The sequence below is a fragment of the Pteropus alecto genome, unplaced genomic scaffold, assembly GCF_000325575.1.
Source record: "Pteropus alecto unplaced genomic scaffold, ASM32557v1 scaffold134, whole genome shotgun sequence".
Taxonomy (NCBI): Eukaryota; Metazoa; Chordata; class Mammalia; order Chiroptera; family Pteropodidae; genus Pteropus; species Pteropus alecto.
Window position 1 is genome coordinate 9551841 of NW_006436283.1, and position 15479 is coordinate 9567319.

The 15479-nt window shown below is 37.9% G+C and overlaps 1 protein-coding gene across 2 annotated transcripts in view; it reads right to left on the bottom strand.

Moving 5' to 3' along the window:
• Positions 1-793: 793 nt before the first annotated feature.
• Positions 794-15479, bottom strand: part of PRKAR1A (protein kinase cAMP-dependent type I regulatory subunit alpha) — a 15516-nt gene continuing 830 nt past the window's right edge. For both annotated transcript variants that reach the window (XM_015589767.2, XM_006912274.3), the window contains exons 2-11: positions 12666-12848; positions 7718-7888; positions 6812-6903; positions 6551-6612; positions 5740-5786; positions 4865-5023; positions 3595-3655; positions 2429-2550; positions 1510-1591; positions 794-1183 (exon numbers count right to left, since the gene is read on the bottom strand). In XM_015589767.2, the coding sequence (XP_015445253.1) occupies positions 1011-1183; positions 1510-1591; positions 2429-2550; positions 3595-3655; positions 4865-5023; positions 5740-5786; positions 6551-6612; positions 6812-6903; positions 7718-7888; positions 12666-12842 (1146 nt within the window). In that variant the 5' untranslated portion in view covers positions 12843-12848 and the 3' untranslated portion in view covers positions 794-1010. The remainder of the gene's footprint in view (positions 1184-1509; positions 1592-2428; positions 2551-3594; positions 3656-4864; positions 5024-5739; positions 5787-6550; positions 6613-6811; positions 6904-7717; positions 7889-12665; positions 12849-15479) is intronic.

The window sequence follows — 15479 nt, forward strand, 5'->3', positions numbered from 1 at the left end:
GGCAGTTCTCTTTTGCAACATCACCTGCATACTGGGTGTTTCATTTGTTCCAACTATTCTACCTGCTCCCAGCTAATCCAACCTCCTGCAATCAGCATTTAGTGGATGAGCACAGGAGATTTTCCTAGAGGCAACCGAAAGAGGTACATTAACCAAAAGCTCTAAGTTAAGAAATGAGGGTGTAGACCTCAAATTCTTATTCTTAATTCAGCATCTGATGGTCAATATTTGGCACTAGTTGGATAAATAAAGATCTAATCAGAACTTGTGAGCTGAGGCAGATATAGTTAAATCATAACCCAATATTTGCAGCCTATGATTTAGTTTCAAACCAAAAGGCAGGTACAGATAGCCGCACTTATACATATTTCAAAATCAGAGGAAACGAGAAACAAGACCAGACAAACAGCTCGACAAACAAAAATTCTGGTTAAAAAAAAACAAAACGGAACAGATCATATGTACCTGCTAATTAGCAAAAATGGGCATTTTTCCGCCCTTAATCTAGTTTAAATAAAGGCAGATACCTAAGATTTTTCTATATTCATTTTTCCTAATCCTTAGAGTTTAATGAGAAATCATTTATTCCATAAAGAAATACATATATGGCCACAGTCTAAAATATGCTTATAACCGGAAAATTATGTCACTTAAAAAAAAAAAATCTTGCACTGTGACGTCATTACTCTATGGTAATTCCTTTGGTGCAGGGGTCTGCCCTCACCAAGAAGCATGGCACGTACTGCCCAGGATGAATGCTAACACTGCACAAAGAGAAGCAGTAACAGCGAAGTCTCTGTAGAACTCTTTTCTATTTATTTAACTGTGTATGAGCATTCGGTTAATGCTCCAAATTAAAAACAGTGCAATAAAAGCAACTTGTAATATAAACAGACAAGAAGCTGCGATGCCAGTGGCCACGTGGCGCTGCAAAGAGGGAAAATAAAGCTGTCTGCCAGGGTGAAGCACGGACTGGGGACAGGAGAGAAGGGAGGCACAGGAGGCAGATCTCAGACAGACAGCGACACGAAACTGTTGTACTGCTGGATGTTTCGTTTGAGGATGTCTGAGCACGGGCCGAGAACACGTTCAAATCTAGGTCGGTCCAGCTTAACGCACTTCAAAGGGCCACGGGCAACCACCGTGGCGGCACGGGGACGATTCATCAGCAGTGCTATTTCACCTGGGGGAGGAGAACGAGAAGGGTGAGCGGGCGCTCACTGCCAGGGGAAACTGTCGTAGAGGCGCACTTCTCAGAAAGAGAAAAAACAAATACGAACTTCTCTTTATGACCTACTGCAGGCTACACCACATCTGTACTTAAAAAAGCTGACAGATGAGACGATAATTTAATCATTAACCGAGTAAAGGTCAAAAGCTCACACTACTGAGGCAAAACAGATCGCAACTAAAATTTAACATTCAGAAGAAATGACAAATTATGAAAGACGATATATTACACTGAAAGGTGACTTAAACTATGTATTGACTGTGAGGAAAGCTACATACCAAAATAATCAGAAGGCCCCAATCTTCCCACTTCAACAAACTCTTCATTTTCTGACCTACGCTGTAGCACAGCAGCTGACCCCTATAATAAAATCAACAAAAAGCAAAACAAATACTTTCAAATCCAGGGTGGCATTTTAAATATACTATGCAATCTACCCAGCGGCCCCTGCTAGGGAGGGAGGGGGCCCTTCTCATCAAAGCTCAGATACTTGACAGGTTCAGATTTGAGTCAGCAAACTGCAACATGAGGGCGGGGGGCGGGGAACAGCAAATCCAAGCTCAGTAGCTGTTTTTACAGGAAGATTTTATACTAACACACTGATTCACGTATATAGTGTCTACGCTGCTTTTACACTAAGACACCAGAGTCGAGTCTTCACGACAGAAACCCCAGGGCTCACGAAGTCTAATTACTGACCATGTGGCCCTTTACAGAGTCCATCGACCCCAGGATTAAATAAAAGCCATTAGCATCTACTGAGCCACATCCATAGAAAATCTGTTTTGAATTTACTTGGCAGTCAAGAGTACCTGCTATACATTTCCATCGACTGTGAAGATATAAAACATAGCGACTTTTAGAATTTAAATATCTGCCTTTGATCCTTAGTTGCCAAATTGCCAAGCACATAATTTCAACAGAGATGGTACAGAATCATCATAGTTTGTTATGCTAAATGGCTCCTTTGGCTTACATGAGGAGGGTTAACTGGGTAAGTCAGAGTCTATTACTTTATAAATAAATAACTTTTCCAGAATTCTGACTCAAACTCAAATAGCACTTCAATGTAAAAGGTAATTTTTAAATAAGATGTCAGACAGTCTTTAATTCTAAAGGTGTAAATCAGAGCTAACCAACCCGTTTTCTCTCATACCGTGTACAGCTTCATAAAACAGCAAATGCAGAGTTCTTTACCTCTAAAATAATGAAGAACTCGTCCCCTGGTTCTCCCTGCACCACGATCTTCTGCCCATCTTCAAACTGAACCGGTTCTAACGCATCAGCTACCGTGAGACGTTCCCACTTGTCCAGAGATTCTGAAAAGCAAGAATCAAAAGCATTTCCCTTATTTGCTATTGTTAAAAATTTCTAAACAAAGGTATAAAAAGAATCAACCTAATAGCCACACCCATGCAACACGTTAGTAGTGTCTCAGATCAAAAATGGCACCTGTCTTCAATCACCTCTAGTCTCAGCAAGGTCCTATGACCTGCAGATAACCTTAGATCCTTATTTCAGCAGCCCAGTGGCCAGGTTAGTTTATACCAAGCATCCAATGGTAAAGGAATAAAAAAATACAATCATTAAGTATTCCTAAAGACTGCCATCAATGCTTATCAAATGTACAATTACAGGAGCCAAAGTAATAAGTGTCACCATCCATGTTATTCCAGAGGTTCACAGAAGTAATTTATCTATTTAAATCCTCAGCTGATTTACGAAACCAACAAGAACTAGAAAATAACTTTTGTTCCCAAAGGCCAAACATCCAAGACACTATTTAGAGAAAGGACAAGTAAGAGAGAAAAAAATGAATTCACTGTACTAAAACAATGGCAGAAGATATTTTACCTGATAAAAACCACCATTTCCCCTCTCAATGAAGAACAGGTTGTAACAATACAAAAATATCACCAAAATTTCAAAAACTCTTCTAGTCTTTTTTTTAGAGAAAGCCAGTAAATGACACCTAGCCTTTCTACAGAGGAAATGCATTCTTGAAAATACCCACTTTCCTTAACCAATAAACTCCACTGATGAAGCAACAGAAATAGAAGTCACACAAGTAATAACGGTTAATGTCCACAGTCAGGAGGAGGACACTTTTAGCCTTCCCCCCTCTCCGGGAGACATGAGTAGTACATAATTCCAGAAAGCTTTTCCCAGGTCCAATCATTTCTAATTAAGAGGTTTGTGATATACTCGCAAATTAAACACACTTTAATGTTATTTCTTCGTCAAACTCTAACTCTGCATTCCCTGCAAAATTGATACAGTAATTTTTATGAAATACAAAACGTTCTGCTTGTGTTAATTATTTAACACTTAAATGATTCTCCATGCAATCTTCCAAAACTCACCTAAAATAGACACTTTACTAAGAAACTCCTCATACATCTTCCGCTTTCTCAGAGTGCTTCCCTATAAATAAAAGAAACAAACGTCATATGTCAAAAATGTGTAATTATCACATACTGCTATGGAATAATAAATATTAAGTTTCAAGTAAATTAAAAAGAGTGAAATCACAGCTTGCTGCTGCCTCTTGATACACGATTACTTTTCTTCATGTTGAAGATGGTGAGGCCTTCTGTTTAGCTCAATAAAGAGCTCTTAGCAACTTGCTCCTAAAAGGAACACCAGATACATGGCCAAAGGTAGTGCCTTGTACCACCCCTCAGTGAAATACCAACAGAGCAAATGATCAGTTCTCCAAAAAACCAACCAAGTAATATATGTGCCAACAGCTGAATATATTTCCTTCCCCACAACTCTAATCCTCCACAGAAGTAGGGAAATAAAACTGCTACCACTTATAGCCCACCCACCCCTCAAAACAGTGCCACAGCCCCAAACTTAACCAAGTTATCTGCAAAATCTATTAAATACATCTGGGGGAATGAGGGGGAAAAGAATACACGGTCCCCTATAATAAACATCCCTTACACACTAAACTGCTTTGGCAATTTATATATTCACATACTTACAAATATATCTCCATTCCCCAAACACTGAAATTTTCAAAGTATATCCAACTGCATAGTGTCAAACAGCCAGACAGGCAGTGTACAAATTTCGAAAACCATTCGAGATGACTAATGCCATCAGCTGGAACTTAAACATCCAAAGCTACTCTATAAATTTGTCATGAAGTTCTCAAAAAGTCTGACTGTATCAGCAGAATGTTCCCATGATTTTATTATTTTATTTACTCCTTTAGTGAAATGGACATGACCTCTGCATTACTGATAACCCACTTTCAATTTAGGGAAGCTGATCACTTCTGAATGGCCTTACATAACTTCACGCCCCTAGAAGCTGCACCTAGCAGACTCTCTGTGAAGTATAAAGATTAGGTGAGTGAAGACGTGCTAACAGCCAACGGAACGAGTTCCAAACAGGAACTGGCCATTCTATATGCACGCTTGTTTCCCATGTTATCTCTGGCCAGACTTTCATTCTAAAAGATCGCTGTCTCAAATGGTGTAATAATCCTAAACTGGGCTAATGCACAAACATTCAATCATTAAAAAGAACATTCTCATTTTAGGTTGCTGATATTCAATTTCTCAATTTAAACACTACATAGATAGGAATTCTAAATCACACTCCAAAACCATGGTGTCTTACCATAAGGATTCTCCTGTAGCTGTCTCGGTCAATACCCCATAATTTCACATTTGTCTTAGCTTTGACAGTGGCCGCTCTGGGTGTTCCATAAATCAAAGCAAGTTCTCCAAAGCTTCCTCCTTCCCCAACACTGGTTGCCCATTCACTGTTGACATAGACCTAAAATGCAATTGATGAAGAATTATTTTTCCACGTACACAAACACCTAAGTATTAAAAACCTGCACACCTTTTTCAGGAGTCAGACAGAATCCTGAACTTTGTTCTGAAATAAAATATGTTTTCCGTGCATAGCAGAGCAAAATAGTTGACTTCTGAAAATGAGTTTCTGTAATTTACCTAGTTTAATTATCTAATAAAAAAAGGTACTCTGTCGGGATGATCAGGGCAAAAACTTAGCATTAATAATAATCATCTACATTTACAGAGTACTGTGCTGAGCGCTGTGCTAAGAAGCACTTTACTTGCATGAGGCGCTGAATTTTCTAATAATCCTATGAGGACAATGCTGTTAGTATTCCCATTTCATCATTTGTTAAAAAAAAAAAAAAAAAAGAAAAACAAAACAACGCAGAATCAAGAAACTTATACCAAGTCTCATAGCTAACGACTGGGTCTAGACTCTCCTTCACATTCGTCTTACTCCACGGCACGCAGGCATGCCATAACCACCATTCTAGCAAAAGTTCTGAACTGTGTGTCTAGCAGAAATTACCTTAAAAAGTTTCATTGTGTCATTAAAATATTTGGCAAAAGGTTTTGATGGAATTTGGCATACAAGGGCTGTAATAGCCCCTCAGAAACTCTTAGAAGCAATAAATATCAATACATTGACTTTTAAGATTGTCAACATTTTTTGCTGTTATTAAATCTTACATCCATCTCTCCTTGATCAATCACATAGAAGTTGTCCCCTTCATCACCTAAAGAGTAAAACAGAAGCATTTTACAAATTAAAGAAACACAAATAGAAACTATCAAATTAATGTAAAATAATATTCATTTTACAATGGTACTATGAGAGAAAAGTGTCTTATAAATTAACACAATCTTTCAGAAAAAAAATGTATTTTGAAAGTCATAAAAACTGATCAAATTTTTAGTTCTCTCATGAAGAATACCTCTGAAAACTAAAAAAAGAGCCATATAGCTGTACAAAAGTATTAACTATCTATCATCTCTAACAACAAGAAACAACTCAAATATTAAGTAACAAAACATCAGATTAACAAATGGGAAAATAGTGGATTATAAAGACCCAAGGCAAAAAGGGGCAGGGAGGTTATCATGCTAGTATATGTGGGTAAGAATCACTACAAGGCATAATACCTCATAAATACATAAGCAAGTGTTTTGCTTATTTCCTACTTTATTTTATAAGTGGTTAAGAATCAATAGAAAGGCTATATGAGATACATACATTTCTGAAATTCCATTTAATATTCAAAACAAAAATGCAGAAATTTCCTTTAACAGTTACTATAAACAAAACTTGCCAGATGCTAGGGAAATATTAGTCCCTTAGGGAAAGTGTGCCTTTTAGCTCAGACACCTTTAACTTAAAAAAAGAAATAGAAAAATCCAGTAGTATAAAAGAAGGAAAAGGGTAGACTGAAAGAGGAAAACAAACTTCAGTCTCATCTCCTCTCAGAATAACACTGCATGCCATAAAAGCAGCAGCCCTTACCTTGCTGAATAACAGTCTCGCCAGCAATGAAGGAAACTGGAAACATGGCATCAAAAATATCACTGCAAGAGATAGAAGGCCTCATGTTACATTTCATGTGCCTCTTCTATGGATTTCAAACATTAACCTTAAAATGAAAGCTCCCACATTTTCAGCCACTATTGTCATGAGGTGAACAATGAGCCTTAAAATGCACAACAATGATGAGACGAGTTTGGGACCACAGCAGTCTTGGAAAATAGTCAAAGAATCTGTACCTACCTTCTCTCATTATCATCAAGATGTGAAAAGAGCACATTCTTTTCAATGGCCTTGGCCAAAGCTGCCATCGTCTTATAATCTTTTGGTATAACCTAGAAAAGAAGAGAAGGTCGAATGACGATTCCATAAACCAAAGACATTTCAAGCTTGCAATCTGCATTTCAATTAAATGTCAAGCCACATCATGGTATTTAAACGAGACTGCTCTGAGTAAAATATTGTCAACATACCACACTTGTACTAACTTTGATCCACAAAGTACTCAACAAATATTGACTAATTAATCCCCTTTCCTATAGCCAGACCTATATTTAAAGGCTGGTTTTGGTTACCAATCAACAACAAATAAACAAACCAAAAATACCTTGACCAAGGTCATTATTCTAAGGCAAAATAAAACATTTTATGACAATTAGCTATTTTTTAAACTGTGATCATGTACTATTAGTTTCATAAGCCTCTTGCCAGGACAATTCTCTTCCCCCTTCAGGCTAAAGCATAGCTTGAAATGACAGGAGGGTTCTAAGGAAGAGCTGATTAGGATGAATTAGCTTATAGGATAAAAGGTTAAAAGCCACAACATGAAATACTGGATGTCAAAAAACTGACGCCGTGGTTCAAGAGAAAAAGGAGCACTACCTGCTTCTACTGCAAAACAACAACATGGAAAAGAAAAGTCCCCAAATGCAATTATCCACTGTTTTATACTCACTATCTGTTATTTCCTCTGATGGCATGTTATTATAGAAACCTGTTCCCCAGCACCAAAAAACTACATAGGATGGAGTATGATCCATCCTGTTTGTTGTTTTACTACTCAAAACAACGCATGCATGCATCAAAAGACACTACGACTACCACATGGGTCCCGAAAACACTGCCCCAATGTTTAGATATCAAAACTACCTTCCTAACATACGATGCAGCATCCTCCTCCGTGTAGACTTCAGCGCTGATAGCGCCCCGCCGCCTCCGGCCTTTAACCACTGGGTTGGGAGGAGGAGGAGAGATTTCATCCTCCCTCGAATCTCCACGGGTGCTCACTTTCTGCAGATTCTGAATCTGTTTTGCCTCCTCCTGGAAAAAATAAAAGTATAGGTTTATAAAATGAGAACTTTCTCATATCAAAGATGATATTCTCATAATCCAATGATAGTCCATCCATCTCAATCACTTCAAATCTCTTCTTCTATTACCAACATGAAAGTTAAGGGGAAAAGCCAATTCTAAATGGAAAAAAAATGCAAGAGTTTGAAAAGAAATACTCTGAAAGGACTATACTGTATCTCAGGTGATGAGATACTATACTCATTAATGAACGAAAGCCATTAGTACAAAGACACAAAACATGCAAGTAAAAAATTAGATACTCATTAAAATAGCATATTGACAACAATGATTTATAATATACACAACGGTAATATAAAATGCAAAACAAAATCTTGGAGAATGAGAGTTTTTGTATGCTGCTGTAGATAGCATGAGTCCCTTACACCCTAAAAGAACGCTATCTGGGAATAACCACTCAGGCACAGCAAAGTGGTTCATGAACATCTAGATTACTGGGTTATTTCATTAATTCAATAAGCATTCTCTTGATCTACATGTCAAGTCTACATTAGGCAAAGGAAATATAAAAACCGAAGGAAATATAAAAACCAAATAGGAGATGGTGCTGAGCCCATGGAATTCATTTCTAGCTGGAGTCTTAGACGGAAACAAATAATGAAGTGATGTGACAAGAACCAAGAATGTAAATAAGATCAGATGTAACAATACTTCTCCCAGTAGAGCTAGAAGTATTCTTTACTATCAGCGCTTACACTTGAAGTTAAACAAAAAAAAAAGTTTATTTTAAAACTTCTTGTTAAATTCATTCATATAAAAACTCAGATGAACTATTTAACATTTTCATTTTTCAAATCTAGGGACTTGAAAAAGAAATTCCTCTTAAGTCTGCAGTAAAGAATGACTTACGCCTGATGCAAAATAAAAATGAAAAAACAAGAATGTGTTATCCACTAATTTCTCATTTGACTCATTCTCCATTATTTTTCTTAATCATCTTTGAAATTCAAAATTAACTAACAGTGCTTATTTCAGAAAAATTTTTGACAAAAATAAAATAAAAGAAATGTCTACTTTTTCTTCTTCTTGCATAGTACTCAGCCCTGCTTTTGGCATCAGGACAAATAAAAGAACTACATATATGCAGCAAAGTCCAGAACGATCACTGTCAAGGTACTAATAGTAGAATTCTGTTAGTAGAATCATGCCTGAATTTTATTTTTTTTCTTTTTTGGAGGAAGAGGTTTGTTTTGCTCATTTCTCTGGATTTTCTAATTTTCAATTAAGAAAACGCAACAGGAAAAACATATAACAAAGATAGCTTTAATATATTTGTATATTTGATTACACATGCATTTACTTCTTGACCAAATGATCCAGTAATTCTACTTCTAGAAACTTATTCATATGTGAAATGACATGTATACAAAGTTATTCACTGTATCATTGTTTTCAACAATATAACTTGGGAAACAACCAAAATGGTCATTAATGGAGTGATTAAATAAATTATAGTATAGCCACACAATGGAATGCCAAGCATGTGTTGGGAAAGAACAGAAAGCTCTTTTATATACGAATCTGTCTGTAAATGCCCACGTAAGACCTAGGGAACACTGGCTGCATTCAAGGATGACAAGAGAGTAGAATGGAGACTTTCTATGTTACCCCCCTTTGTACCTGAAGAATTTTGAACCATGTGCGAACACGTAACCAATTTTTTAAAAATACACTTTTTAGAAAACTCACTTTGTTTTCATTCTGATAACTGTAATAACCAGTACGGTTTTCCCATTCCATATTAACACAGAACCATAAAACTCAAGTCTCCTCAAAGTTTCAAGTTTAAGAGTATAAATGAAAATACAAATTCTGCCCCCAAATTCGCGAGGATTTCACGAAAAATTCATTAAAATTTTCGCAAGTAACATCTCATTTAGAACTGCATTCTAATGGAATATTTAAGATAATTCTAAAGTACCAAAAGCATTTTGATTTTAACAATGTTTCATGGATTCTTGCCTTTAACAGCAATCAGATATAACCTAATCTTGATGACTCAACCATTACTGAGATCAATTCCTAATATGTATTATGATACATTCTTATATCTTTTTTCTTGCTGTTGTCATTCTGTCGGTCTCTTCCCTCTTCACTTCGTTCATATGTTAAACACTCCCCACGCCAAAAAAATTAAAAAAAAAAAAAAAACTCTCCAAGACTTATTACTGGTTAATAACATTATGTTCTAATGTTCGAATTTCAGATTCTGTTCCCACCACTTTTTACTTGTTTCTTCTCTGCTCTTGCCAAACCATACTTCCCTGTAGGGGAAGTAAAAGTCCCACCCCACTGACCTGGGGCTTGGCCATATGACTTGCTTTGGCCATGGAAGGTAAGTGGACATGCCATACCACGCCCACTTGTATGCTCTGGCTCTGCCCCCTTGAGCTTCTGTCCTCTCTACCTTGAGAGCAGCACGCTCCACATAGTGGCCGCTCCTTCCACTCAGTCCCAGAGTAAAACACTGTGGAGTCAAGAAAGAAGATGGGCTGTCCCGAGAAAAGCTACATGTGACTGGGAAAGAAGGAAGGTCTTTTGTAGTAAGCCACTGAAATGTGAGGGTTATAAGCTACTGCAACAAAGCTATTATACTGTAATGACCACAGAGAAGTTACTTAATTTCTTAGTTGCATTACCTCTGTTACCTCTGCGAAATGGTAATAATCACCTACCTCACATATCTGAAATAATGAGTATGCATGTGTGCCCGTATGTATGTAAAGTGCTTCACATAGTACCTGGCACACAGGAGACACTCAATGGTCATAGCTATTAAAATTCCTCTCTTCTATCAGACAGGCAAGGTTCTAATAAATATATGCATAAAAGAGGACTCAAATTCCAGATGACCATCTGAAGTAAAATAGAGCTTCCAATGGACCAACTGTGGAGTTTTTGGTGCACTGAGTAGTTGAAGACACCAGAAACATGGCCCCTGGTTAACAAAGGGAAGGAGGTGACAAGAATATGACTGCATTTTCAGACATATAAACCTAACACCTAACATACAGAACAGGGACCTGTTGATAGTTAAAAATCTAGTTATTTGGAAGTCCAGGTATCTATATTCAACCCTGGCTAAAGAAACGGATGCAAGTGAACAAAGGTACTTCGATTCTAAGGAAAGTTTGTTAAGCTGTGACTTTTACTGAAAGAAGCCAACACACACTACATCTAAAAATCCTGTCTGCAAAGAAACCACTTTAATAATGATTTCTTGTCCCACCCTCACTCCACCCCCACCCCCCAGGAAGGATCCTGTTTACACAGTGCTGTGTGAGTCCGGGCTGTGAAACTAGTACCACACGTTCAACACTCCCTATAAAAAGACACACACTTCATGGCTCACCGACTTCATCCCCTCGTTTGATGGTTTCTATTGATGTCCAAAGAGAAGAGGGATCACCTTACAGTGACCCATTTCAGAACCCAATCTCCAGGAACGCACTTTATCTCAAAACAAAAACGCCCATAGCGGCCTGGCTCTAAAGTATTTCACTGTTTGGAAATTGCTTAAAAAAGAGAAAAACCAGACTTTCTGCTACAATTCTAAGACGGCGAGTCTACATTCAGGGGGACAACTGGCTGTTTGCTGTTACTGTTATTTTCAATTATTCTAATCATGGTACTAGACACCAATTTTAACAAACAGCTTCTCAAGAAAACAGTAGAACCTATCTGATCATGGAGCTACCCATTTTTTAAAATCCTAGTATACAGATTGTTTTACTAATAATTTATGCTGATTAAGAAATTGTTCAAACCAAAAGCCTGTATTACAAATATTTCCATTATACAGTTAGATAATCATATACCTAAGAAATGCCTCTTAACTGGTTCAATCATTATGAACCACATCAAAACTTCAACATGAATAAGAAAACCTGAGCATTTATTTCACTGATTTACAGAAGTAAATCAAACAAACTACTCAAAACATTTAGCAATCCAGACCTTCTCATCCATTACTTGAAAAAATTAAGTTAAAGCATTGTCCCTGATGCACAATTATTATTTTGCTTAGAAAAACATATACCATAAGCTTAGGTCACACTGGCATACACACGACAAGGGTGAAAAACAAAGAATAAAAACTGGATTAACTTTTTTCAAGAGGAAACAAAGTTGTGTCCAAAACTGTTAAGAAAGTACAACTTCGATGGCCATCAGCCTTGATCTCTGCTCTTCAGTCAATTCATCTTAAACATACTCTATAATAAAGTGGACTTCACTAACTCAGAATTTCTGTCTGATACATCCATCAGTCACAAGCTGACAACCAGTCAATTGTACCATTACCTTGGTTTTAAAAAGTGGGATAAGACTTAAAGTTTACTTGCTTTTTTGAAGAAAAGCATAACTGCTTTCAAGTACTACAGAATTTGATTTCACACAAATGCCATACTAGTTCTGATCGACTGTATCTAGTCAGTTATTTTATTTAGCCGGTATTACGTATTAATTAAAACAATTTCAAGTTTAGAAACTCTGTTAGCCAAGCAAACTCAGCATACAGGTTTGTTTTCTGATAAACTCTACTGATTACAAAGTTAAAAATTACTACAAATGCCTTAACTGAATTTCTTTTTTGAAATTCTATTTTGGACTTATTTGGTCAGAATGCCTCTTCTTCCAAAAGATACAAATTAGTGACATTCCACAGCCTTACATTTAACAATTAATTGTCGGGGGCATCTCAACCTTTCCCCACACTTATTTTTACCTTCTCCAGCCTCTCGAAGTATTCCCTGAGGAACGCCATGGGTCTCTCCGGCCGAGCAGTGCACAACTGCACAATAGAGTCCTTCAGCAGGGCCTGAATGTTGTGCTTCTGCACGTACAGCTCACATTCCCGGAGGCTGCGCTCCTCTTCACTGGCGGCGGTGCTGCCAGACGCCATGGTTCTCTGCGAGGAAACACACGCACAGACAGACAGACACACACACACACACACACACAGAGTCCGTCTTAAAGACAGAAGAGAGAAGCATTTTTACAGACCCGCTATCCAATACAAAATCCTTAGCTCAGTAGGTTTTAGGGAAGGAGAGCATGTATTAAAAGCCTGAGATGTGTGTAGCCCTCGGCCAAGTCTGACACACACACCACACACACACACACACACACGCTTATGTCAACTATTTACAAAGGGCAAATACCAATTTGGCTTTTTTCCTTCCTCCCTAAGTTTTTTTTTTTTTTTCAAAGGAGGTGAGGACTAGAGAATAAGATATGTAAAGAAAGAGCATTCTTCCAAAGAAGTGCTTCATTCAGTTCCTGCTGCAGGATCTAGGTTCTGCAGGCAGCAACAGTAAGAGGCAAGAACCTCAGCTCCAGGAGGAAGCATGAGACACTATCCCCTGCAGAGGCGGGCTGCTGGGGAGTCGGGCCCTTAAGAGAATTTCATTCAGTCCTCCCCCTGCAAAAGAAATCATGATGACGTGGGAAGTGTGTAAATGGTAAACAGGACAGAGAATTACAAGGGCGCAGAAGTAGGCTCTAAGTGAAAGCAAATAAGCACAATGAAGAACAGCTGACATTACCTATAGGTAAGTCCAATCCCAGGAGACTGTCCTAATGTCACCTGGCAAACCACTGGAGCGAAGGATCTGATTAGCCAACTACTAGCATAATCAAAAAAACTTAAAGCACAATAGGAACGCCAGATGAGTTTTTAAAACCTTTTATTCCAGACTCTTACTAGATTCTAAACCTAAATTATAACACGCTTACCCACTGGTAAAAGGGAAAATCCCTACTTAAAAAAAAGAAATTTACCAAGTAAATTAAAAAATTTGGACAGGAAAATGTTTAAACATTTTCTTCATCTGGACAGGAAAATATTAAAATACTATAAATTTTAAACTTACAAGATTCAACAGGTAAACTGTATTTACTGAATTTTAGAGGTTTCAAATCACCTTGATGTGAAGTAAAATAGATAATAATGGGCAGCTAACCTTACCCTGGAATTGAAAGCTTATTAATTTAAAAACAGTCATAAACTGCTTTCCTTCTTATTCCTAGTTATTAAACAATTAAGATTTGAAGATAAAAGCAAGTTCTCTCCACTCTGCAAATGAAATCAATACTAATGGGCCTTTTCCAAATACCACACACACAAAACCACTGAAATGAAACTGTAAATGTGAAAGCACAAAGAAATATTGGAATAAAGAGCTACAATGCTACCCTGTCACTCATGTTTTGACAGCTTTCATAGGGGTCAGTAAAGAGCAGATTAATTAAGAGACCATGAGAAGTACGCAGCTACCTGACAACATACGTTAGTGGACACAGAAAAGAATGATGCTGATACTTCAGAACAAACACTAAAAAAGTCATTTACTCGAGAATGGATTTATACCAGCCACATTTCCACATCAATTACAGGAATTGATAATCTCCTTCAGTAGAATTTTCTGCATTTCAAATAATAGTGAGGCCACCAACACCAACGATAAATCATATCTTTTATGCTTCAAAACATGGAGACATTCAGGAACATCAATAGATGTATTCAACTGACCAGAGAAATCAAAGATCAGCCCTTTGGCTGGTAGAGAGAATTGGGTCTATGACATGAAACTGTTTTGTTTGAAACAAAGAGATGTATTAAAAAGACCAAAAGAAGGCACTGGTAACAAGGTAGCGTATGAACAAAATGCCCCAAGATAATGTAGTCACCATGTGGACCCCTGAATATGCAAATATAATGCTCTTAATACTTTTAATCTAATAATACCTAGACTGACTTGGTACTCATACTTAGTCTTAAGAGCCCAGAAATTCAGCTTCTCTTCCTCAAAATTACTCTAAAATTTTCACTGCATTGTCTCTACTCTTTTGGAAATTTAGCTGCGATAAAATTCAGTTGTAAAAAGATTATATGCAAGGAAGTATTTTAAAACATTTCTGAGAAACTCTCGCTGATTCAGACTGTACCCAAGAAGACCAAGCAGGAACACTTCCTGGGGGTCATCTGGAGGAAGCGTAAGCTTTCCTTTCTCTGCTGAAAAGACCAATCCTTTGGGGATCTCTCAAGTAGTAAAGTCGTGTGGCATCACACCTGCACTGAGCTGGAGGGGTTAACAGGTATCGCCTATTTTCGAGAGGAAGGACAGGGGAGTGCCCTTCACTTCACTTATGCCACAGTCACTGCCATAAACTGAAGAAGAGAAGCAGATCCTTCATCCTACTCTAGTCAGAAGGCCACAGTGGTGGCGAGGAGGCCTCAGAAGGAAAAAAAAATCGGGAAAGGGAGGGAGGTGAAATGGAACAAAAGGAAATTTAGGAGCCAGGCTAAAATCATGGGGGGTCGGGGAGGGGGGTTATCCCGGGATGAAGGAAAAGCGATCGCTGGAGATGACGAGAAGACAGTAGAGAGGAAAATATGAACTGCCAAATCTCAAGATCAGCCAGAAACGGTGGAGGAAACGACGGCCGATTCCGGTAAAACCGAGCCGTTGTCCTTCAGGAAATGAAGGCGAGCGAGGAGGCGGCGGCGTGCGGGGGCGGAGGCGGCGGGAGCCCGACG